This window comes from Rhinatrema bivittatum, chromosome 4 (genome assembly GCF_901001135.1).
Source record: "Rhinatrema bivittatum chromosome 4, aRhiBiv1.1, whole genome shotgun sequence".
In the NCBI taxonomy this organism is placed as follows: Eukaryota; Metazoa; Chordata; class Amphibia; order Gymnophiona; family Rhinatrematidae; genus Rhinatrema; species Rhinatrema bivittatum.
The window spans coordinates 393,691,545-393,708,693 of NC_042618.1; the positions used below are offsets into that span (position 1 = coordinate 393,691,545).

General features: G+C 45.1%; 1 protein-coding gene across 3 annotated transcripts in view; it reads right to left on the minus strand.

Moving 5' to 3' along the window:
- Positions 1 to 17,149, minus strand: part of THOC7 (THO complex 7) — a 71,635-nt gene that overhangs the window by 15,352 nt on the left and 39,134 nt on the right. For all 3 annotated transcript variants that reach the window (XM_029601017.1, XM_029601016.1, XM_029601014.1), the window contains 2 exons: positions 1,681 to 1,747; positions 1,512 to 1,581 (listed from right to left, as the gene is read on the minus strand). In XM_029601017.1, coding sequence (XP_029456877.1) covers positions 1,512 to 1,581; positions 1,681 to 1,747 — 137 coding nt within the window. The remainder of the gene's footprint in view (positions 1 to 1,511; positions 1,582 to 1,680; positions 1,748 to 17,149) is intronic.

The window sequence follows — 17,149 nt, forward strand, 5'->3', positions numbered from 1 at the left end:
AGATGTGTTGACTAATATTTGCATGAAACACTAAATGCCATATGCTTGCTGCAGTTCCCAGTAGTTTTCTGGAAGCCTTTACACTTTGCAAATTAAGAAGTTTGGTCATTAAGTTTTTGCTTTTTTCAGTTAAATTGATACATACGGTTATTCTTTTTCATCCCCAGCATAGATTCAGCTACCATCACAAACTCATGAATCATGTCACACACAGAATTTACAGTAGTTGTTCCAAAGACTTGCTGTCTCCAGAATTCTCTAATGTCCTACTTTTCCTGTGCATGTAAAACTCTGACCCCCTGCTTTGGCTAACCCCTATTAAGATTGTGAGAATATATGCACTGCCCTAAAAGTAACAAACACACACTCCCATAGACCATTTCTTCCATTACTTCATGTGTTCTCAGATCATTTTTATATTAAAACCACAGCTGGCACAACTGCATAAGATATAGATATATGCATAAGATATATGCGCATCGCGCGCATACCTGTGACTTGGGCGCACACAACCCGCACACACATCTTAGATGCACTTGTGCATGTAACTTTATGTGCACATGTATTTTGTGCGCCTAGCTAGCCTTGTGCGCCCAGATCGAGATGGCGGACAGAGCGGCGAATAGGGCCAAAATAGCGACGGCGACCACCTCGGAGGCTCTCCACAAGGGAGGACTCTTGGATCTAACTGGGGCCTGGCCCTGCTAGGGCGGATCAACCCGGCAGCAATGGTCCCAGCCGGTGACCTGTGCGACTCCTCAAACCTCGGAGACCAGAGTCTATGAAGAACATGATTTCTACCTTACCTTGTCTTCGGCGCTTCCCGGTTTCGTTCCGGGCGGTCTCCGGCTGCGGGAGGAGAGGGTAAACACCTTCACCGCCATGCTCGAGGATGTACCCGCTGCCTCTCAGCCACGCCCGAGATCGGGGGCTAAGTCCCAGCCGTGGATCGGCCACCGGACTGAGGCTTACCTCAGGGGGACCACGGAAATCACCTCGGGAATTCTCAACTGGGGGAGGGACCTGAGGGTATCACCGCAGGAGAGCAGGGCTCATCTGTAGAGGTAGGTTTTCTTCTGAATTTGAGTTTTCTCCGTTGAATTTGTACTAACGGTGTGAGAGTGTGCAGGTAGTCCCTAACTGCTATGGAGACGGAAAATACTGAAGAGCTGCACTTCCTGCAGGGGGTATATGTACTAGGGCTGACATCAGATTGAAATCTGATCCGTTTCCAACTCCTTATCAGGGGTACACTATACCCATTGGTCCTGAGTCCATCTGCTACACACTAGGAAATCAACTTTAAAGGGTTGGGATGGGGTTTTTTATTTTGGTTTTTTTTCCCCAACAAAGAATGATAAACGTGGTTCTAAAGTGTCACTTGGGGTTGCCACTGAGGTAGCATTTAAATAAAGGAATAATCCTATCACATATTTTTTTTTGGGGGGGGGGGGGGAGGGAGGGAAGGAACAAAAAAAACCAAAAAAAAAAAAAAAAACCACAAAACTTACTTTCCAGAATTTGTTGAAGTTCATGTATGGTACTAAGGAGGACATGAAACTGCTTGCGTCTCAACTCCAGCTGTAGTAGAAAAATAAAAACAAAAATAAGGAACCAAATCTTACTTACATGTACATTTTACAGGTTATACTACACAGCTTCATAATAAAGTCATTTTACCTTATCCTCAACGTTTTCTTTAATATGCAACAGATGTTGCAGTTCTTTTCCCAGAGCTTCAAGCTGCCTATAATATACAAAACAAAAAATTAGGACAACTTGATTCAAAGTGCTAACGTTGTTCTACAGGGAATTCCTTATTTAAATTATAGTGCATCTACTGTAACTTACGCCAAACCCATCACATTATGCTTTGAAACTTACTATGAAAAACTGTGAAGAACAGTTGTACAAGCAACTATGTAATGTTAGATTTGCACTTTTTAGACCCGATGTGCTTTTATTTTTTGAATCAAAAAAGCTGCAGTCACAAAAGAGACAGAAGTGTGTAAAATGAAAACAGATCAAGCCAAAATCAATGCTCAGTTTGCTTGTTTGCACCCAGCTTGTAGGATGCCCCTCCTCCAATTCTAGTAAAGGAAAGGGTTTTGAATATTGCAGCACCCCATTCCCCATATACTGAGTCAGTAGCACACCAAACACAGATTATTTTTAAAGCAAAAACAAATTACATGCCCACAACAGCCTGATCATCAGAAGACAATCCATGGCACACTTAGCATTTTTTTTCTTCCCCTGAACAAGCTGGAGAATATTCAGAGTGAATGACAAGATCCTCATTGCTGTTTGTGTCCTCGCTTGTCTTAATGCGATGAAGTCTTCAGTTCTGCCGACTTCCTTTAATATGAATTCACACTAATGAACATTTCACATTTTACCCTCTCATGACCTTTTATAAAAAAAAAAAAAAAAAAGTTGATGTGCAATAAGTTACAGGAATTTTGAAGTCACAGAAGTTTGTTTTTTTTTTACACAAATCTGCTTTGGAAGGCAGATTAAGCAAGACAGAAAAACCTGCTTACTTAAAAAAGTTCTTACAAGTACAAATATTCAGTCAGGCAAATTTCATGTGCTTTTTACACAGCGTTATAAAGAATACAAGAGGGCCTTCTTCAGTTTTTGGTAGTTGCAATTCTTCTAATTAGTTTTTGCTTTCTAGATCATCTCCCCTATAACTGTGGACTGAAAACATTAACCTCTCATGTCCTATTTCCTTGTATTTATTTTCCACTAGGCTCTATCTGCATGTTGTTCTAAACAAGTGTTTTTGTTTGAATGTAAAATGTCAATGAAATAAATATTTAAACACACCATCTTGGAAACCCAGTCCAGATGTATTCCATGCACTTAAAAAAAAAAAAAAAAAAAAAAAGAAAAAGGTGGAAATAAGGCTAAATGCCTGCTAGCATGGTTAAAAATGTACTTAGGGAATAGTCACTGCTATTAATTGCATCAGTAGTATGGGATCTTCTTGGTGTTTGGGTACTTGTGGCCTAGTTTGGCCTCTGTTGGAAAAAAGGATGCTGGGCTTGATGGACCCTTGGTCTGACCCAGCATGGCAATTTCTTATGTTCTTATGATACAGGCTATTTTTGCCACAAGAGCTTGTTTCAAAAATTGGAAAAAAAGGATCCAACTGAAGAAAACTGAAAAGAATAAGCATTGGCAAGTTATTCTAAAACATTAAGGTGGACTAAAAGAATAGGAAAAGAAGCTGGACGTAGAGGCAAAAAGAGAAAATTTTAAAAAATATATCCAAAGCAGGAAGCCTATGAATGAGTCGGTTGGACTGTTAGACAATAGATGGGATTAGAAAAGATATTTAGTTTCTCTGCAATGGCCATTCTTTGCTTCAGTGTTTCCTGAAAAGTGTATTGGGGAGATACCTTTGTTGGAAACTATTCAATTATGATGATTAAGAAGAACTGAAACAAGTCACGGTGAAAATGAAGATGTACTGAGGCAGAATGACCAAACTAAAAAGTGTAGCAAATCACCCAAACCAGATGGTATATATCCCAGAATTCTTAAAGAACTCAAAAATGAAACTGCAGATCTATTACTAGTAATCTGTAACCTATTGTTAAAATCATCCATTGTACCCAAAGACTGGAGGGTGGCTAATGTAACCCTGATCTTTAAAAAGGGCTCGGGGTGAACAGGAAGCTATAGACTGGCTAGTCTGACTTCAGTGCCAGGAAAAATTGTGGAAACTAGTCTCCAAAAAAAAAAAAAAAAAAAAAAAATCAAATCACAGAACATACAGAGATGCGGTTTAATGGACACAGCCAGCATGGATTTACATAAAGGAAATCTGGCCTCGCCAATCTGTTAAACATATTGATAACTGAACCGGTAGATGTAGTGTATTTGGATTTTTTCAGAAGACATTTGAAAAAGTCCTCCAAGAGACTCCTGAGAGTTAAAAAGTCATAGGATAGAAGGCAATGTCCTATAGTGGATTGCAAACTGGTTAAAAAGATAGGAAACAGATCTTATAAATTCCAGTAGAGACGATGGGCTCAAATGAGATTTAGGATAATTTATGACAGACCTTAGCAACTCCAGCACCCAAACTATTTTGCACATTGATTCCATGACACCTCCAAGATTGGTAGTTAAGAGCATATCATCCAAGCAGAGAAATGTTTGCATTCCTATTTGCATAGATATGTGGAAATATGGCTCCGACTCTAGACCAAAACAGTATTTTATTTAATACATTTATATTCTGCTTACTAGTAGTATATTATTGAAGTGGCTTACATAATAATGTTAAAACCACATATGAAGACTCCATTGCTTACCTATTTGGCATCAATCACAGTTTAAATAGCTCTCAGTGCACAAAACGATTTATGATAAGTATAGTTATTTGTTATCTAAGGTTTCTTTATATGTTCCTAAGCGTGCTTTACATCTTGAATCTCAACAATTTAATATTCTGTCTAGTCAGGATTTTAGATTGCAGCATACAAGATCTAGAGTATTTTCTATTGTAGATCCCAGTGAATGAATAAAATTGCCATTAGAGGGAGGAGGAATAGCCTAGTGGTTAGAGCAGTGGGCTATGAACCAGGAGACCAGGGTTCAAGTACTGCTGTTGCTCCTTCTGACCTTGGGCAAGTCATTTTACCCTCCATTGCCTCATGTACAAAACTGATTGTAAGCCTCTGGGGATAGGGAAATACCTATAGTACCTGAATGTAAACAGATCTGATCTCAGATTGAATATCGGTATATAAAAAATAATAAATACGTTTCGAAGTAGATTATAAACCTTTTCATAAAAAATTAAAGGCCTATGTTTGTGCAGACCTTTTCTGGTTAATCACACTATGATCTAACTTGCAGTCCTGGCTGATTTTAATATTATTCTAGGTTATATTTTTAAAATGTTATTTTGTCTAATAATGTTAATTTTTGTATGTATTTTATGATATGTAGGTAATGACTGTTCCATTCTGAGCATTTTTGGATTTGTGTAATAAGTTTTTAAATACCTAATATTTTTAAAACAAAAAACTTAGAACGAATTAAAGCAATCCAATAAACCAAATACATAAATTAAAAACAAGCAAACATGAGAGGAGAAGAGAGAGTGTGGTCAGTGTGCTGGGAGGAACTCGATTTCCGTTGCTGAGAAGCAAATAAAGAGATTTAGAAACTTACTCCTGGTTGAGGAGAGAGGAGGCCCGGACCGAGTGGGTGATCCCTTTCGTGATGTCATCGGTAGGCGCCCTCAGGATAGCATAAAATCAAAGGCCCTGTGGCACGCAGCCAAAGCCGCGTGCCAAAGGGGCGCACCCCTGGGTAAAATTTTTGCCATGGGAAGAAAACGAAAATCGAAAAGTTATATCTCCTCTCCAACAACCCCAATGTCGAGAAGGACTGGACCCATGGACTCCCACATAGTTCATATGGGTGAGTCCAATGTTAGGGACGATCTAGAAGGTAACTCAATTGGAAGTTTCCTTAAGTCCCAGGTCCTCAAAATCCCCCTTACAGCCAACAAGGGAAGGTTTACAAGAGTCCAATGTGGTTATAGATCACTCTGCAAATGTAACTCCAACCATTATGGGGAGGGGAAACATAGCAGAGGGGAATATACATTTGAGTATAATTGTTGTGGGTGGCGAGGCTACTGCTGTTAAAAGGAAAGGTCCAATGTCCAGCAATAATGTTTGCTTTAGGTAATGAAGAGGTAGTGAATGATGTGGAGCCAGAAAATGTATTGTTATTGGATGTATGGACGTTAACAGTTAGAAAAGGATAAGAAACTGTCTAGCTCTATCTCCCAAATACACACTTTCTCTGTGGAAACCAGAGAAAATTTTGTGGATTTGGAAGATAGGACTAAAAGTAGAGCAAGCAGAATTTGAACCCTTTAGTTAATAATTTGCAGGTCTCTAGTATATCATCCATTAATGATAATCTAATACTACATAATACGATAGAATTACTTGAAAATGAAGTATGGTCATTTAAATTACGGTGATTAAACTTCCCAATTTCAAGTTTAATGTCAGCTTTTGAATTGTTTAAAAAATATGCAGTAGAGATATCCTTCGAAATAAAGAAAATCCCAACTATTTAAGATGTATTAGCCTAAGAGAAGAACATTGCAGGCACAAGAGGGTGGTGTAGATGTATTAAAAAGTTCAGGGGGTCTCTACTTTTTTTTTTTTTTTTAAGACGACTATGGATAATATTCTCTAGAGCAACATTGCTAATATTCTTTTCATTAAAACAAGAGAAAAACCTATTCTTTTCTAAATACTTTCAAAATAAAGTTTTATTTTTTTGTGGCCAAAAGATACAGGTCTTTCCTGATGTTTCCCATGCAACTCAGGCACATAGGAAACAGTTTTATGTCTTATAAGCAACAAGTTCTAGATTAGGGGCTAATTTTTTCCTAAAATTCCCCTGTAAGTGCCAGATAAACTTATTATTTTGGAATGTTATTTTTTCTGATCCGTTACATTTAGACTGTTTCCTAAGGGATAAGTCTCAGACTTATATATGATGTTAAGGAGAATGGGTTGTAAAAGAAATAAAAAGACCCATGCTTGACCAGAGCTCTCTTGCTCCTCCTAGATGTGGGCTAGATATCCAAATGTTATTGGGATAAATAATGTTTGTAAAATGTTGTATTCTTGTTTTTGGAATTCCTGATTATATCATTTTGTTGTAAATGTTATAATTTAATAAAAAATAAATGAAAAAAAAAAACCATGCAAACATTAAATACCTGTTTCAAAATCATCTCCATTCTGCCAGTTCATTAACAGACAGCACTGCTGTAGGCCAAGCAGTTTCAGATTGCTTTCAGAACCACACAGAAACATAGAAATGACGGCATAAAAAGGACCAAATGATCCACTCAGTCTGCCCAATAAGCTTTTGCTTATACCAGTATCTGCTGCACTGTGCAGGTTACCCTCATGCCTATCAGTTTCCCAGACCGTAAGTCGGGGCCCTTGGATGCTGTTTGAATCCAATTTCTCTTAACCCTTGCCGTGAAAGCAGAGAGCAATGATGGAGCTGCATCAAGAAGTATCAGGCTTAGGGATTGAGGGAGTAAAAGCCACATCAGCAAGTTACACCCATGTTTATTTGTTCCCCAAACTGTAAAAGTCAGGGCCCTCTCTCATTGGTTGTTGTCTGAATCCAATTCCCCTTTTCCCACTGCCATTGAAGCAGAGAGCAATGATAGAGTTGCATTAAGTATCAAGGCTTATTTGTTAAGGGTAGTAACTGCCATACCAGCAAGTTATGCACTCTTATTTCCATCTTCTAGCCTTTAGGGATCCACAGTATTTATCCCATGTCCTTTTGAATTCCTTCACTGTTCATCTTCACCACCTCCTCCAGAAGGGCATTCCAAGCATTCACCACCTTCTCCGTGAAGAAATGGAATAAATCGCCTCATACTTTGAGACAGACACTGGAACCTCAGCCCTCAGAGGAGCCTTACAAGCATAGATTCCACTGCCTGCTTCTTCTGCAGGGAGTGGCAAGGAGGCACCATGAACATGTCCTGAGGAATACAGCGAAATTCTAGTGCATATCCTTCTCATATCACCTACAGGACCCACTGATCCGATGTGGTCTCGACCCAATTCTGATAAGAGGCATTCCCTTATCGCTTGTTCCCGAAGGTGGGTCAGCAAACCTTCATTGGAAAGCTTGTCCCCGAGCCCGCTCCTCTCTTGGGCTGAAAAGGACAGGGACCTACAGAAAGGCCGAGTCCTCTGAAAAGTCAACCTTCTGTAAGATGAAAACACTTGGAACCCCAGAGGCAAACTCTCATACGAGAGGGGCGCTGCAACTGCTTCTTATTCTCCGGCAACCAAGGGACTGGAGATTTGCCCCACTTACTGGCCAATTTCTCCAACTCGCTCCTAAACAAGAGCAAGCCTTTAGAGGGCATTTTTGTAAGATTAGCCTTGGAGGCTGTGTCAGCTGATCAATGTCGCAAGCATAGTTGACGCCTGGCTGCCACCACTGAAGCCACTCCTCTGCCAAGGTACGGACCAAGTTGCAGCCCACATCAGCTAAAAAGGCAGCAGCTGGTTCCATAACCACTCAAATTCACTCCCAGAATCATCAACTTCCTGACAACAGATAGCTTCTTGTTGCACCCTAGTGGTACAATCTTGTCTGCTTCTTTAAGTCACCACCACTGCTTCAAAGGCTTGCTTAAGGATAGCCTCAATCCGCCTATCATACACATCCTTCAGGACTGCTCCTGTGTCCGCCTAGTGATGGAACAGACCAGCACATGCACTTTGGGAAAATGTGAATGCTCCCTTACTGCTGGATCCAGGCCTTCCAATGTCCAACCCCCTTAAAAACTTGCCTCGGGCTCCCCATTCAAGTTCAATCAATTTCTGAATGGCTCTCATAACAGGGGAAAAAACAAACAAGATGCTTTACACAAGGAGTGGAGTAGAGTAGCTGCCTAGTATTAAAGCAGCGGGCTACAGCCCAGGGAAACCTGGGTTCAAATCCCACTGTTGCTTCTTGAGACCTTGGGCAAGTCACTTTACCCTCCATTGCCTCAGGTACAAAATTTGATTGTAAGCCCTGTGGGGATAGGAAAATACCTATAGTACCCGAATGTAATCTGCTTTGATGTACACTTTGAAGTGCTGAAAAGCAGAATATAAAATGTAAAATAAAAGGAAACCAAAGTGGGATTCTTCTTCAGTTCAGATATGGAATCTGCACCAGGAACACCCAGCATCTTCAAGGTCTGGGAAACCAGGGCCGGTAGTTCATCTCTATGAAAGAACCGCAACAAGGTCCAATACGGTTTCAAACCTGGAGGAATTTCCCCATCTTCCAGAGAATCAGTGCAATCTGAGCTTGTCGGGATTTCCCACAGCAAACCGAAGCGTGCTCTAGCGTCTAAACATAGGACTGGAAGAGGGAGGGGTCACCGGCTCAGCTTCACACTCTCCTGTCAGGTCAGACCCTAAGGACTGCACCTGAAGGTTTGCAACCCTTTCTTAACACTCTACCCAAGATACAGGGTTTGGCCAGATACAGGCCAAACCCAGAAGGAACTAGAGTGGGGCCCACTGAACTGCCATCCCCTGCGGAGGAACCAGTCAAGGAAGTTCCAAGATCAGGCGTGCCTCCAGACAGATCCTTAACCAGACCATCAGGCTGAGAGGATCCAGGCTTAGTGAAATCAGAGGAAGCCAACTCTCCCTGAGCCTCTAAAACAGCGCTGACTCAGATTAGAGGACACAAGAGGCTGAGATGCCTGAATATGACAGGTGACACAGAGAGAAAGGCGATTAGGTTTCTTACTCACCAGTGCCATCAGTGTGCAGGCAACTGCGAATGAGTCCAGCTGGCTTGTGCTGAAGGTTTATACACACAAAAACCAGGCACCCCAAAGTGCCACAAAAAACACACACACAAACTACATGTCAAGGCGTGGCTGCACTACCCACACTTAGAAGTTTGTGCATGCAAAAGACACGCCTAAAACTAAGCGCACTGCACACACTGATGTCCTGTAGAGGGCAGTAAGGCACGCACAGAAGCATGCAAAAACGCCACCACGGCCTACCAAGCAGCGTGTAGGCAAAAAGCCTAACTGCGGGGCCTAAGCCACCAGGCTGCCTAGTTCCCCTAACCCCCACGGGACCTGGAACAAACATCGGAACGGCATGCTGAGCACAGAGACCGGAGGAAGTCCTGCAAACCCCTCTATGCTGTCTTTACAAATGGAGAAATTACTTACCTGATAATTTCATTTTCCTTAGTGTAGACAGATGGACTCAGGACCAATGGGTATAGTGTACTCCTGATAGCAGATGGGAGACAGATGTCAAAGCTGATGTCAGCCTACATATACCCATGCAGGAAGCTCAACTCTTCAGTATTTCTCTGACATCTGACTGTCTCCCATCTGCTATCGGGAGTACACTATACCAGTGATCCCAAACCTTTTTTGCACCAGGGACCAGCTTCAAGCAAGACCATTTTTCCATGGCCCAGCAGGGTGTGGTGGGGGTTGGATTTTAGTGCATGCTTATTTAATTATGACAATAGCACTCACCAGAAGCAGCAAGGGCTGCTGAAGCTCTGTCCTCACAGTCCTCTTCCTTAGCACCCACAACCAGTCACACCCCCCCCCCCCACCAGACCCCCACGACCAGTCTCTCAGTCAGGCACCCATTCACACAGACCACAGCACCAGCTCTCAACAAAAACTTCTTCCTTCACTGCAGGGATGGGCTCCAGTTCCGCCATGGCTTTACTCCGGCGGGCCTTCTTTTTTCACCACCACGGGAATGAGTTCCCCGTGGTGGCCTCGGTTGGGGTCTGGTTTACTCTTCGCCGCCACGGGCTGTGGCGGCCTTGCTTGGTCAGGGTCGGGTTTCCTCTTTGCTGCCATGGGAATGGGCTCCCATGGCAGCTTTGCTTCATCGGGGGTCAGGTTTCCTCTTCACCGCGCGGCCTTGCGTCGGAGTTCAAAAACTTCTATTCCTCCTACCCCACCCCCGGGCATTCAGATGCCTGCCTCACCGGCCAATCAAAGGCTTCTTCCCTTCTTCCTACTCCCATTGGTAGGGAGGAGGTTTCCGATTGGCCTACGCGGGGGCAGGCAGAATGAAGGAGGCTTCCCATTGGGCAATGGGGGTAGGAAGAAAGGATGCTTCCTATTGGCCCGCGGGGGCTGGAAAAAGGCAAAAGGAAAGAAGAACGGGGTAGTGGGACACCGGGAGACGCGGCACACCTGCCGGTGTTTGGCGACACATTGGTTGAGAAGCGCTGTCCTACAGAGTTGTGTTAGGTACAGTGACTCCGCAGGCATGGGGCCACTGTGAACACCAACCACGTGATCGGGCTGACCGCCCACCGGGGCATGCCCAAAGCCCCGATAGGCCAATCCACCCCTGTTAGTGCTGGTCTGCGGTGGTGCCGAGGACCGGCAAAAAAACCCCAATGGCCAGTCCTGGTTTGCAGACCGGTGGTTGGGGACTCCTGCACTATACCCATTGGTCCTGAGTCCATCTGGCTACATGCTAGGACACTTTTTTTTTTTTTAAACTTATCCGAGCTCAGCCCTTACCAATTGAGAACAGAGAGTCTGCGGCTGCAAGAGGAGAGGGCATGTGCCATCACCATCGTGCTCGGCCTCCTGCAGCTGCTGTACAATCAGCTAATTCCTCGCTGGGAAACCCAGCTACTGGACCAAGGCACACATCTGAAGGACCACGGAAATCACCTCAGGAATTCTCAACTGGGGGCGGGATCATTTGTTATCACCACAGGAGAGCGGGCCTTTCCTTTTTCTATGTTAAATTCTCCTTCCAAATTCTGAAGCAATTCCCACAGGGAGATGCACATTCACCATCTGCTAGAGACAGAATACTGGCAGGCTGGTGTCACTGCAGGAGTATATATACTGTGACATCAGCTTACTCAGTCTCCATCTACTGGCAGGTGAGCATAACCCACTGCTCCTGAGTCCATCTGTCTACATGCTAGGAAATCTGCTTTTAAGTGACTGAAAAGCAGAATATAAATAAATATGGAAAGAAGAATTTTTTTAAATATTAATTGGTATCATCATATTTAAATGTAGTTTACACCACTGACTGAGATTGGTCAGAGTAGCATCATCATAAAGGCTGTGATGAGTTTATAATCTAGCTTCCATCTTGCAGGCATTTCGGACCTATGAAACAGGTAGTTGCCCTTGATGCAAGGGAAAACAGATTGCAACCTCAAAACACTGAGCCATGTGAAATGTTCAGATCCAGGTGGTAATTCAGTAACTGTTTCAGTTCTCAACTGCAGCATTTGGACACCAAATAAATAAGTTTAAATTAAATATTTTCAGCAAGTTGATCACAATATGTTTGGATTTCTTCACTGGTTCTATTTAAATATGCAGATACATGTTTAGATTGGGGGATGTTTCAAAACAGCAAGCAGCATGAATAAAGCCGCAATATGATTTTGGTCCCATATGACCATCCACACTTATTTATAATTAAAATTTTTAGATTGATCTAGTCCCATCAAATAGAAATTTATAAGGTGGTTAAGTGTTTCGTTTATACTTTTGATATTGGAGAAATTACTTACCTGATAATTTTGTTTTCCCTAGTGTAGATAGATGGACTCAGGACCAGAGGGTTATGTGCTCTTCTGCTAGCAGATGGGAGACAGATTTCAAAGCTGACGTCACCCTAGATAAACCCCTGCAGTGACTTCAGCTCTCCAGTATTCTCTTCGAAAAGACACTGTGGATATATATTTGGCTTAAACAACTTGATTAAAACTGATTAAACTGATTCCAAAAACTGGAGACTGCCAGTGTACTCAACCAATTAACGCCGACAGACTAACTGCGGGTGTCTTGAACTAGGGGTAGGCAACGGCTTACCCGTATTTGCTTAATATCGAGGTTCACTTTCCAACATACTCCTTCTCTGGGGGCAGCCACGGGTGGGATGCTGAGTCCATCTGTCTACACTAAGGAAAACGAAATTCAGGTAAGTAATTTCTCCATTTCCTAGCGTGTAGCCAGATGGACTCAAGACCAGTGGGATGTATAAACGCTACTCCCGGACAGGATGGGAGGGTGCCCATGGCCCACTTAATGCAGCCCTTGCGAAGGCTGCATCTTCCCTGGCCTGAACATCCAGGCGGTAGAACCTGGAGAAGGTGTATAGGGAGGACCATGTCGCCACCCGACAGATCTCTGCGGGTGACAGCAGCTTGGTTTCTGCCCAAGATACTGCCTGGGCCCTAGTAGAATGAGCCTTAACCTGTAGGGGTAAGGGCTTTCCTGCCTCTATATAGGCTGCCTTGATTACTTCCTTGATCCAGCAAGCTATGGTTGCTCATGAGGCCGCTTCTCCTTGATTCTTCCCGCTGTGGTGAAGAAACAAGCGATCCATTTTGCGCACAGGTTCCAGTCTTTCCAGGTATTGTACCAGGAGTCTGCAGACATTTAGATGGCGAAGAAGTTGGGAGTCTTCAGAGTCCTTATGTTCATCCGGAGATGGTAGGGAGATGGCTTGGTTCAGATGAAACTCTGAGACCACCTTCAGTAGGAAGGAGGGTATGGTGCGAAGCTGTATTGTTCCAGGAGTGACCCTAAAGGAATGGTTCCCAACAGGATAGTGCCTGTAGCTCGGAGATGCGACGGGCCGAACATATTGCCACCAGGAATACAGTCTTCAATGTTAACAGATGCAGTGACAGACTGTGCAACGGCCTGAAGGACACCCCTGCTAGGAAGTCTAATACCAGATTGAGGTTCCATAGGGGCATCGGCCTCTAGGGGTGGTCGAAGTTGCTTAACCCCTTCTAGGAAATGGGCCAAGTCCAGATGAGGTGATAGACTGATTCCATTCACTTGGGCTCTGAAGCAGGAGATGGCTGCTACTTGGACCTTGAGGGAGTTGAGTGACCATCCTTTCATACTGTCCTGTAGAAATTCTAGAATCATGGGGATCTTGGCCATCCGCGAGAGTATCCCACGGTCTTTGCACCAGGCTTCGAATATTCTCCAGATCCATATGTATGCCAGAGATATTGAGAACTTGCACGCGCGGAGCAGGGTGCAATCATGGCCTTCAAATAACCTTGTTTCTTCAGGCGAGTCCTCGAAAGTGCCAGACCATAAGAGAGAATAGAGATGGATCTTTGTGAAGAATCGGGCTTTGCTGGAGAAGATCCCTGTGTGGAGGTAGGCACAGAGGGCTCCCTGCAAGGAGTCTTTGCATGTCTGCATATCATGGGCATCTTGGCTAATCCGGGGTCACTAGCAGAACTAGTCTCCTGTGGTGTTTTATCTTGCGGATGATCTTGCCCAGTAGTAGCTACCGTGTTTCCCCGAAAATAAGACAACCCCCAAAAATAAGACCTAGTAGAGATTTTGCCAAATTCCTAAATATAAGACCTCCCCCGAAAGTAAGCCATCCCTTGTAAACAGGGGCGGATTGACCTATCGGGGGATCGGGCTTCCCCTGGTGGGCCGGTCAATCCTGTGACGTCAATTTTTTTTTTTTTAAATAAAGTTTCCAAAGTATTAGGGGCAGACGCGAGCAGTGGTATCACGAGGGGAGCCAATGCCCCCGGGCGCAAGGAGGCTCATGCGGCCGCTGAGCCTCCTTGCCCGAAGAAAAAGATCGCGTTCAAACGCACTGATGCTCTTCCTCCTTTCCTGCCTGTGCGGCCCCGGAAGTAAACGTTGCCGGAGCCGCGTGGGCAGGAAAGAGGAAGAGCATCAGCGCGTGCAGAAGAGGAGCCGCCGCGGGCTGCTGCGAATCCCAAGTCACAGCGACCCAAGAAGAGGAAGAGGCCCGGTAGCAGGGCCGAGGAAGAGGAAGAGGCCAGGTAGCAGGGCCGCCGTGGCCAGAGAAGTTCAGGGCCGCTGCAGAGCCCATCCTGCGGCGACCCGCGAAGAGGAGGCCCAGAGGTGAGAGAGAGGCTGAGGGTCTGTAGAGGGTGTGTACATGCGTGTATGAGATGAGATGAGTTGAGAGATTGTGTGTGGGAGTGAGGATCTGAATGTTTGCAGAGGCAGCATGTGTGTGTGAGAGACAGCGTGTGACGGTGAGAGCCTATGCTTGAGCAAGACAGCATGTGGGAGAGAGAGAGCCTGTGTGTGTGAGAGTCAGACAGCATGTGCCAGTGAGAGACTGTGTATGAATGATTGTATGAGAGACAGCATGTGACAGTGAGAGCCTGTGTGTGTGTGTGAGAGAGAAATGCATGTGAGAATGAGAACCTGACTGTTTGAGGGAAGAAGATGGAGAGAAAAGAAATACAGAAGAAAAAAGGTCAATATAAAAGGAATTGACAAAAAAATAAGAAAGGGAAGGTGGGGAAAAAAAAGCCTGTGACCAACAGATTAGAAAACTAACATCAGCCAGCAAAGGTAAAAAAAAAAAAAAAAAAAGTTATTTTAGTGATTGGCACATGTAATCTTTGGGAATGTGCAAGAATAGCACTCTCTCTATGCGGATCTCAATGTACGAGATCAGCATGGAGAAAGTGGAAGCCCACGGGGCCTGCACAGAGGAGGCAGCAGAATGGGCTTCAGTGTCAGTAGCAGCAATCGGCGCCTCCCCAATAGCCATGTGGCAGCAGTGACAGTGGCAGCAAGATTACTGACATCTGGGGATGGTGGCAGTACCAGTAGGGGGACCCCTTCCAAGCAGTGTGCAGAGGGTCAAAAGCAGCAGAATCAGCCCAAGCTGACTACCATGAATGCTGCACACTCTTACCTCTGACAGCACACTGGTGGGGCATGGCTGACGCAGGGGCAGCCAGCAGCTCTATTAGACATCCCCTGAAAATAAGGCCTAGTGCATCTTTGGTAGCAAAAATTAATATAAGACACTGTCTTATTTTTGGGGAAACAGGGTATGGGGGGGGAGGGGGGAGGCATACAGTAAGTCTTCCTCTGGCCAGGTCTGGACGAGGGCATCAATCCCTTGGGAGTATGGCTCTCGTCTGCGGCTGAAGAACCTGGGGACTTGGGCACAGAGGTGGCCAGTAGGTCCATGGCTAGGAAGCCCCAGCGATTTACAGCATCCATTCCCCCAGATCCAGGCTCTCTCTGCTGAGGAAGGTTGCTGAGATGTTGTCTTTTCCTGCGATGTGGGAGGCAGAGATCCCTTGTAGGTTTACCTCTGCCCATGCCACGAGAGGGTCTATTTCCAGAGACACCTGCTGGCTCCTGGTTCCTCCCTGGCGGTTGATGTAGGCAACAGTTGTAGCGCTGTCAGACATTACTCAAATCGCTTGGCCTCGGAGTCTGTGGCTGAATCGCAGGCACACTAGTTTGACCGCTCGAACTTCCAGGCGGTTTATGTTCCATCCTGCCTCTTCCTTGCTCCATTGTCCCTGGGCCATCAGTTCCTGACAGTGGGCTCCCCACCCTCATAGGCTCGCATCTGCGGTGAGCACGATCCAGTTCGACGGGGATAGGCTTGCCACTCTGCTTAAGTGGTCTTCCTGTAGCCACCACTGAAGCTGAGAACATACCTCTGCTGGAACTTGGAGGCAAATTGAGTAGTCCTGGGACAGTGGGTTCCAGCGTGACAGTAAGGAGCACTGGAATGGTCTCGTATGAGCCCTTATCCATGGAACGACCTCCAGGGTTGATGCCTTGAGCCCGAGGATTTGAAGATAGTCCTATACCTTGGGGCGTGCACTGGTCATTAATCGTCGTAGTTGTTCCATCAGCTTCCTCCTCCTTGGGGGAGGGAGGAAGACTGTTTTGTTTGGTGTCGAAACAGGCCCCCAGGTACTCTAGAGACTAAGAGGGCTTCAGACTGCTCTTGACAGTGTCCACAACCCAACAGAGTTCCTGCAGTAGGTTCTTGACTCTGCTGGTCACCTGCCGGCTCTCTTCCGAAGACTTTGCCCTGATCAGACAGTCATCCAAGTAAGGGTGAACCAAGATCCCTTCCTTCCTTAGTGTTGCTGCCATGACCATCATAAATTTGGAGAATGTTCTGGGGGCAGTTGCTAGGCCGAAGGGTAGCACTCGGAAATGCTAATGGTGTCCCAGTAGTGCAAAACGCAGAAAAACGCTGGCGATTTTGGACTGGGATATGAAGGTACGCTTCGGAGAGATCCAGAGATGTTAGGAACTCTCCCGGTTGTACTGCCATTATTATGGAGCAGAGCGTTTCCATGCGGTAGTACCCGCAGATGACTTGACGTTCTTGAGGTCCAAGATGGGCCAGAATGATCCTTTTCTTGGGAATGATAAAATAGATTGAATTATGCCCTGTATTGTTCTGGGGCATAGGTACCGGAGTTATAGCCTTCAGACTGAGTAGTCTTGCCAGAGTGGATTCCACTGCCAGTCTCTTGGTGTGGGAGTGGCAGGGTGATATCAAGTTTGTCCCGAGGGATGCTGCGAAACTCCAGAGAATAACATTCTCAAATGATGTTTAGTACCCATTGGTCCGATGTGATTTCGACCCATCGTTGGTAGAAGAGGGAAAGCCGACCCCCTATTTCCTCTTCCTGTGGATGGGTCAGCCCATTCTCATCGGGAAGCATGGTTCGAGCCTGCCCCTGGGGGGGTCTGTTCCGAAAGGGCTGGGACCGTCCGGAGGGATGAGGT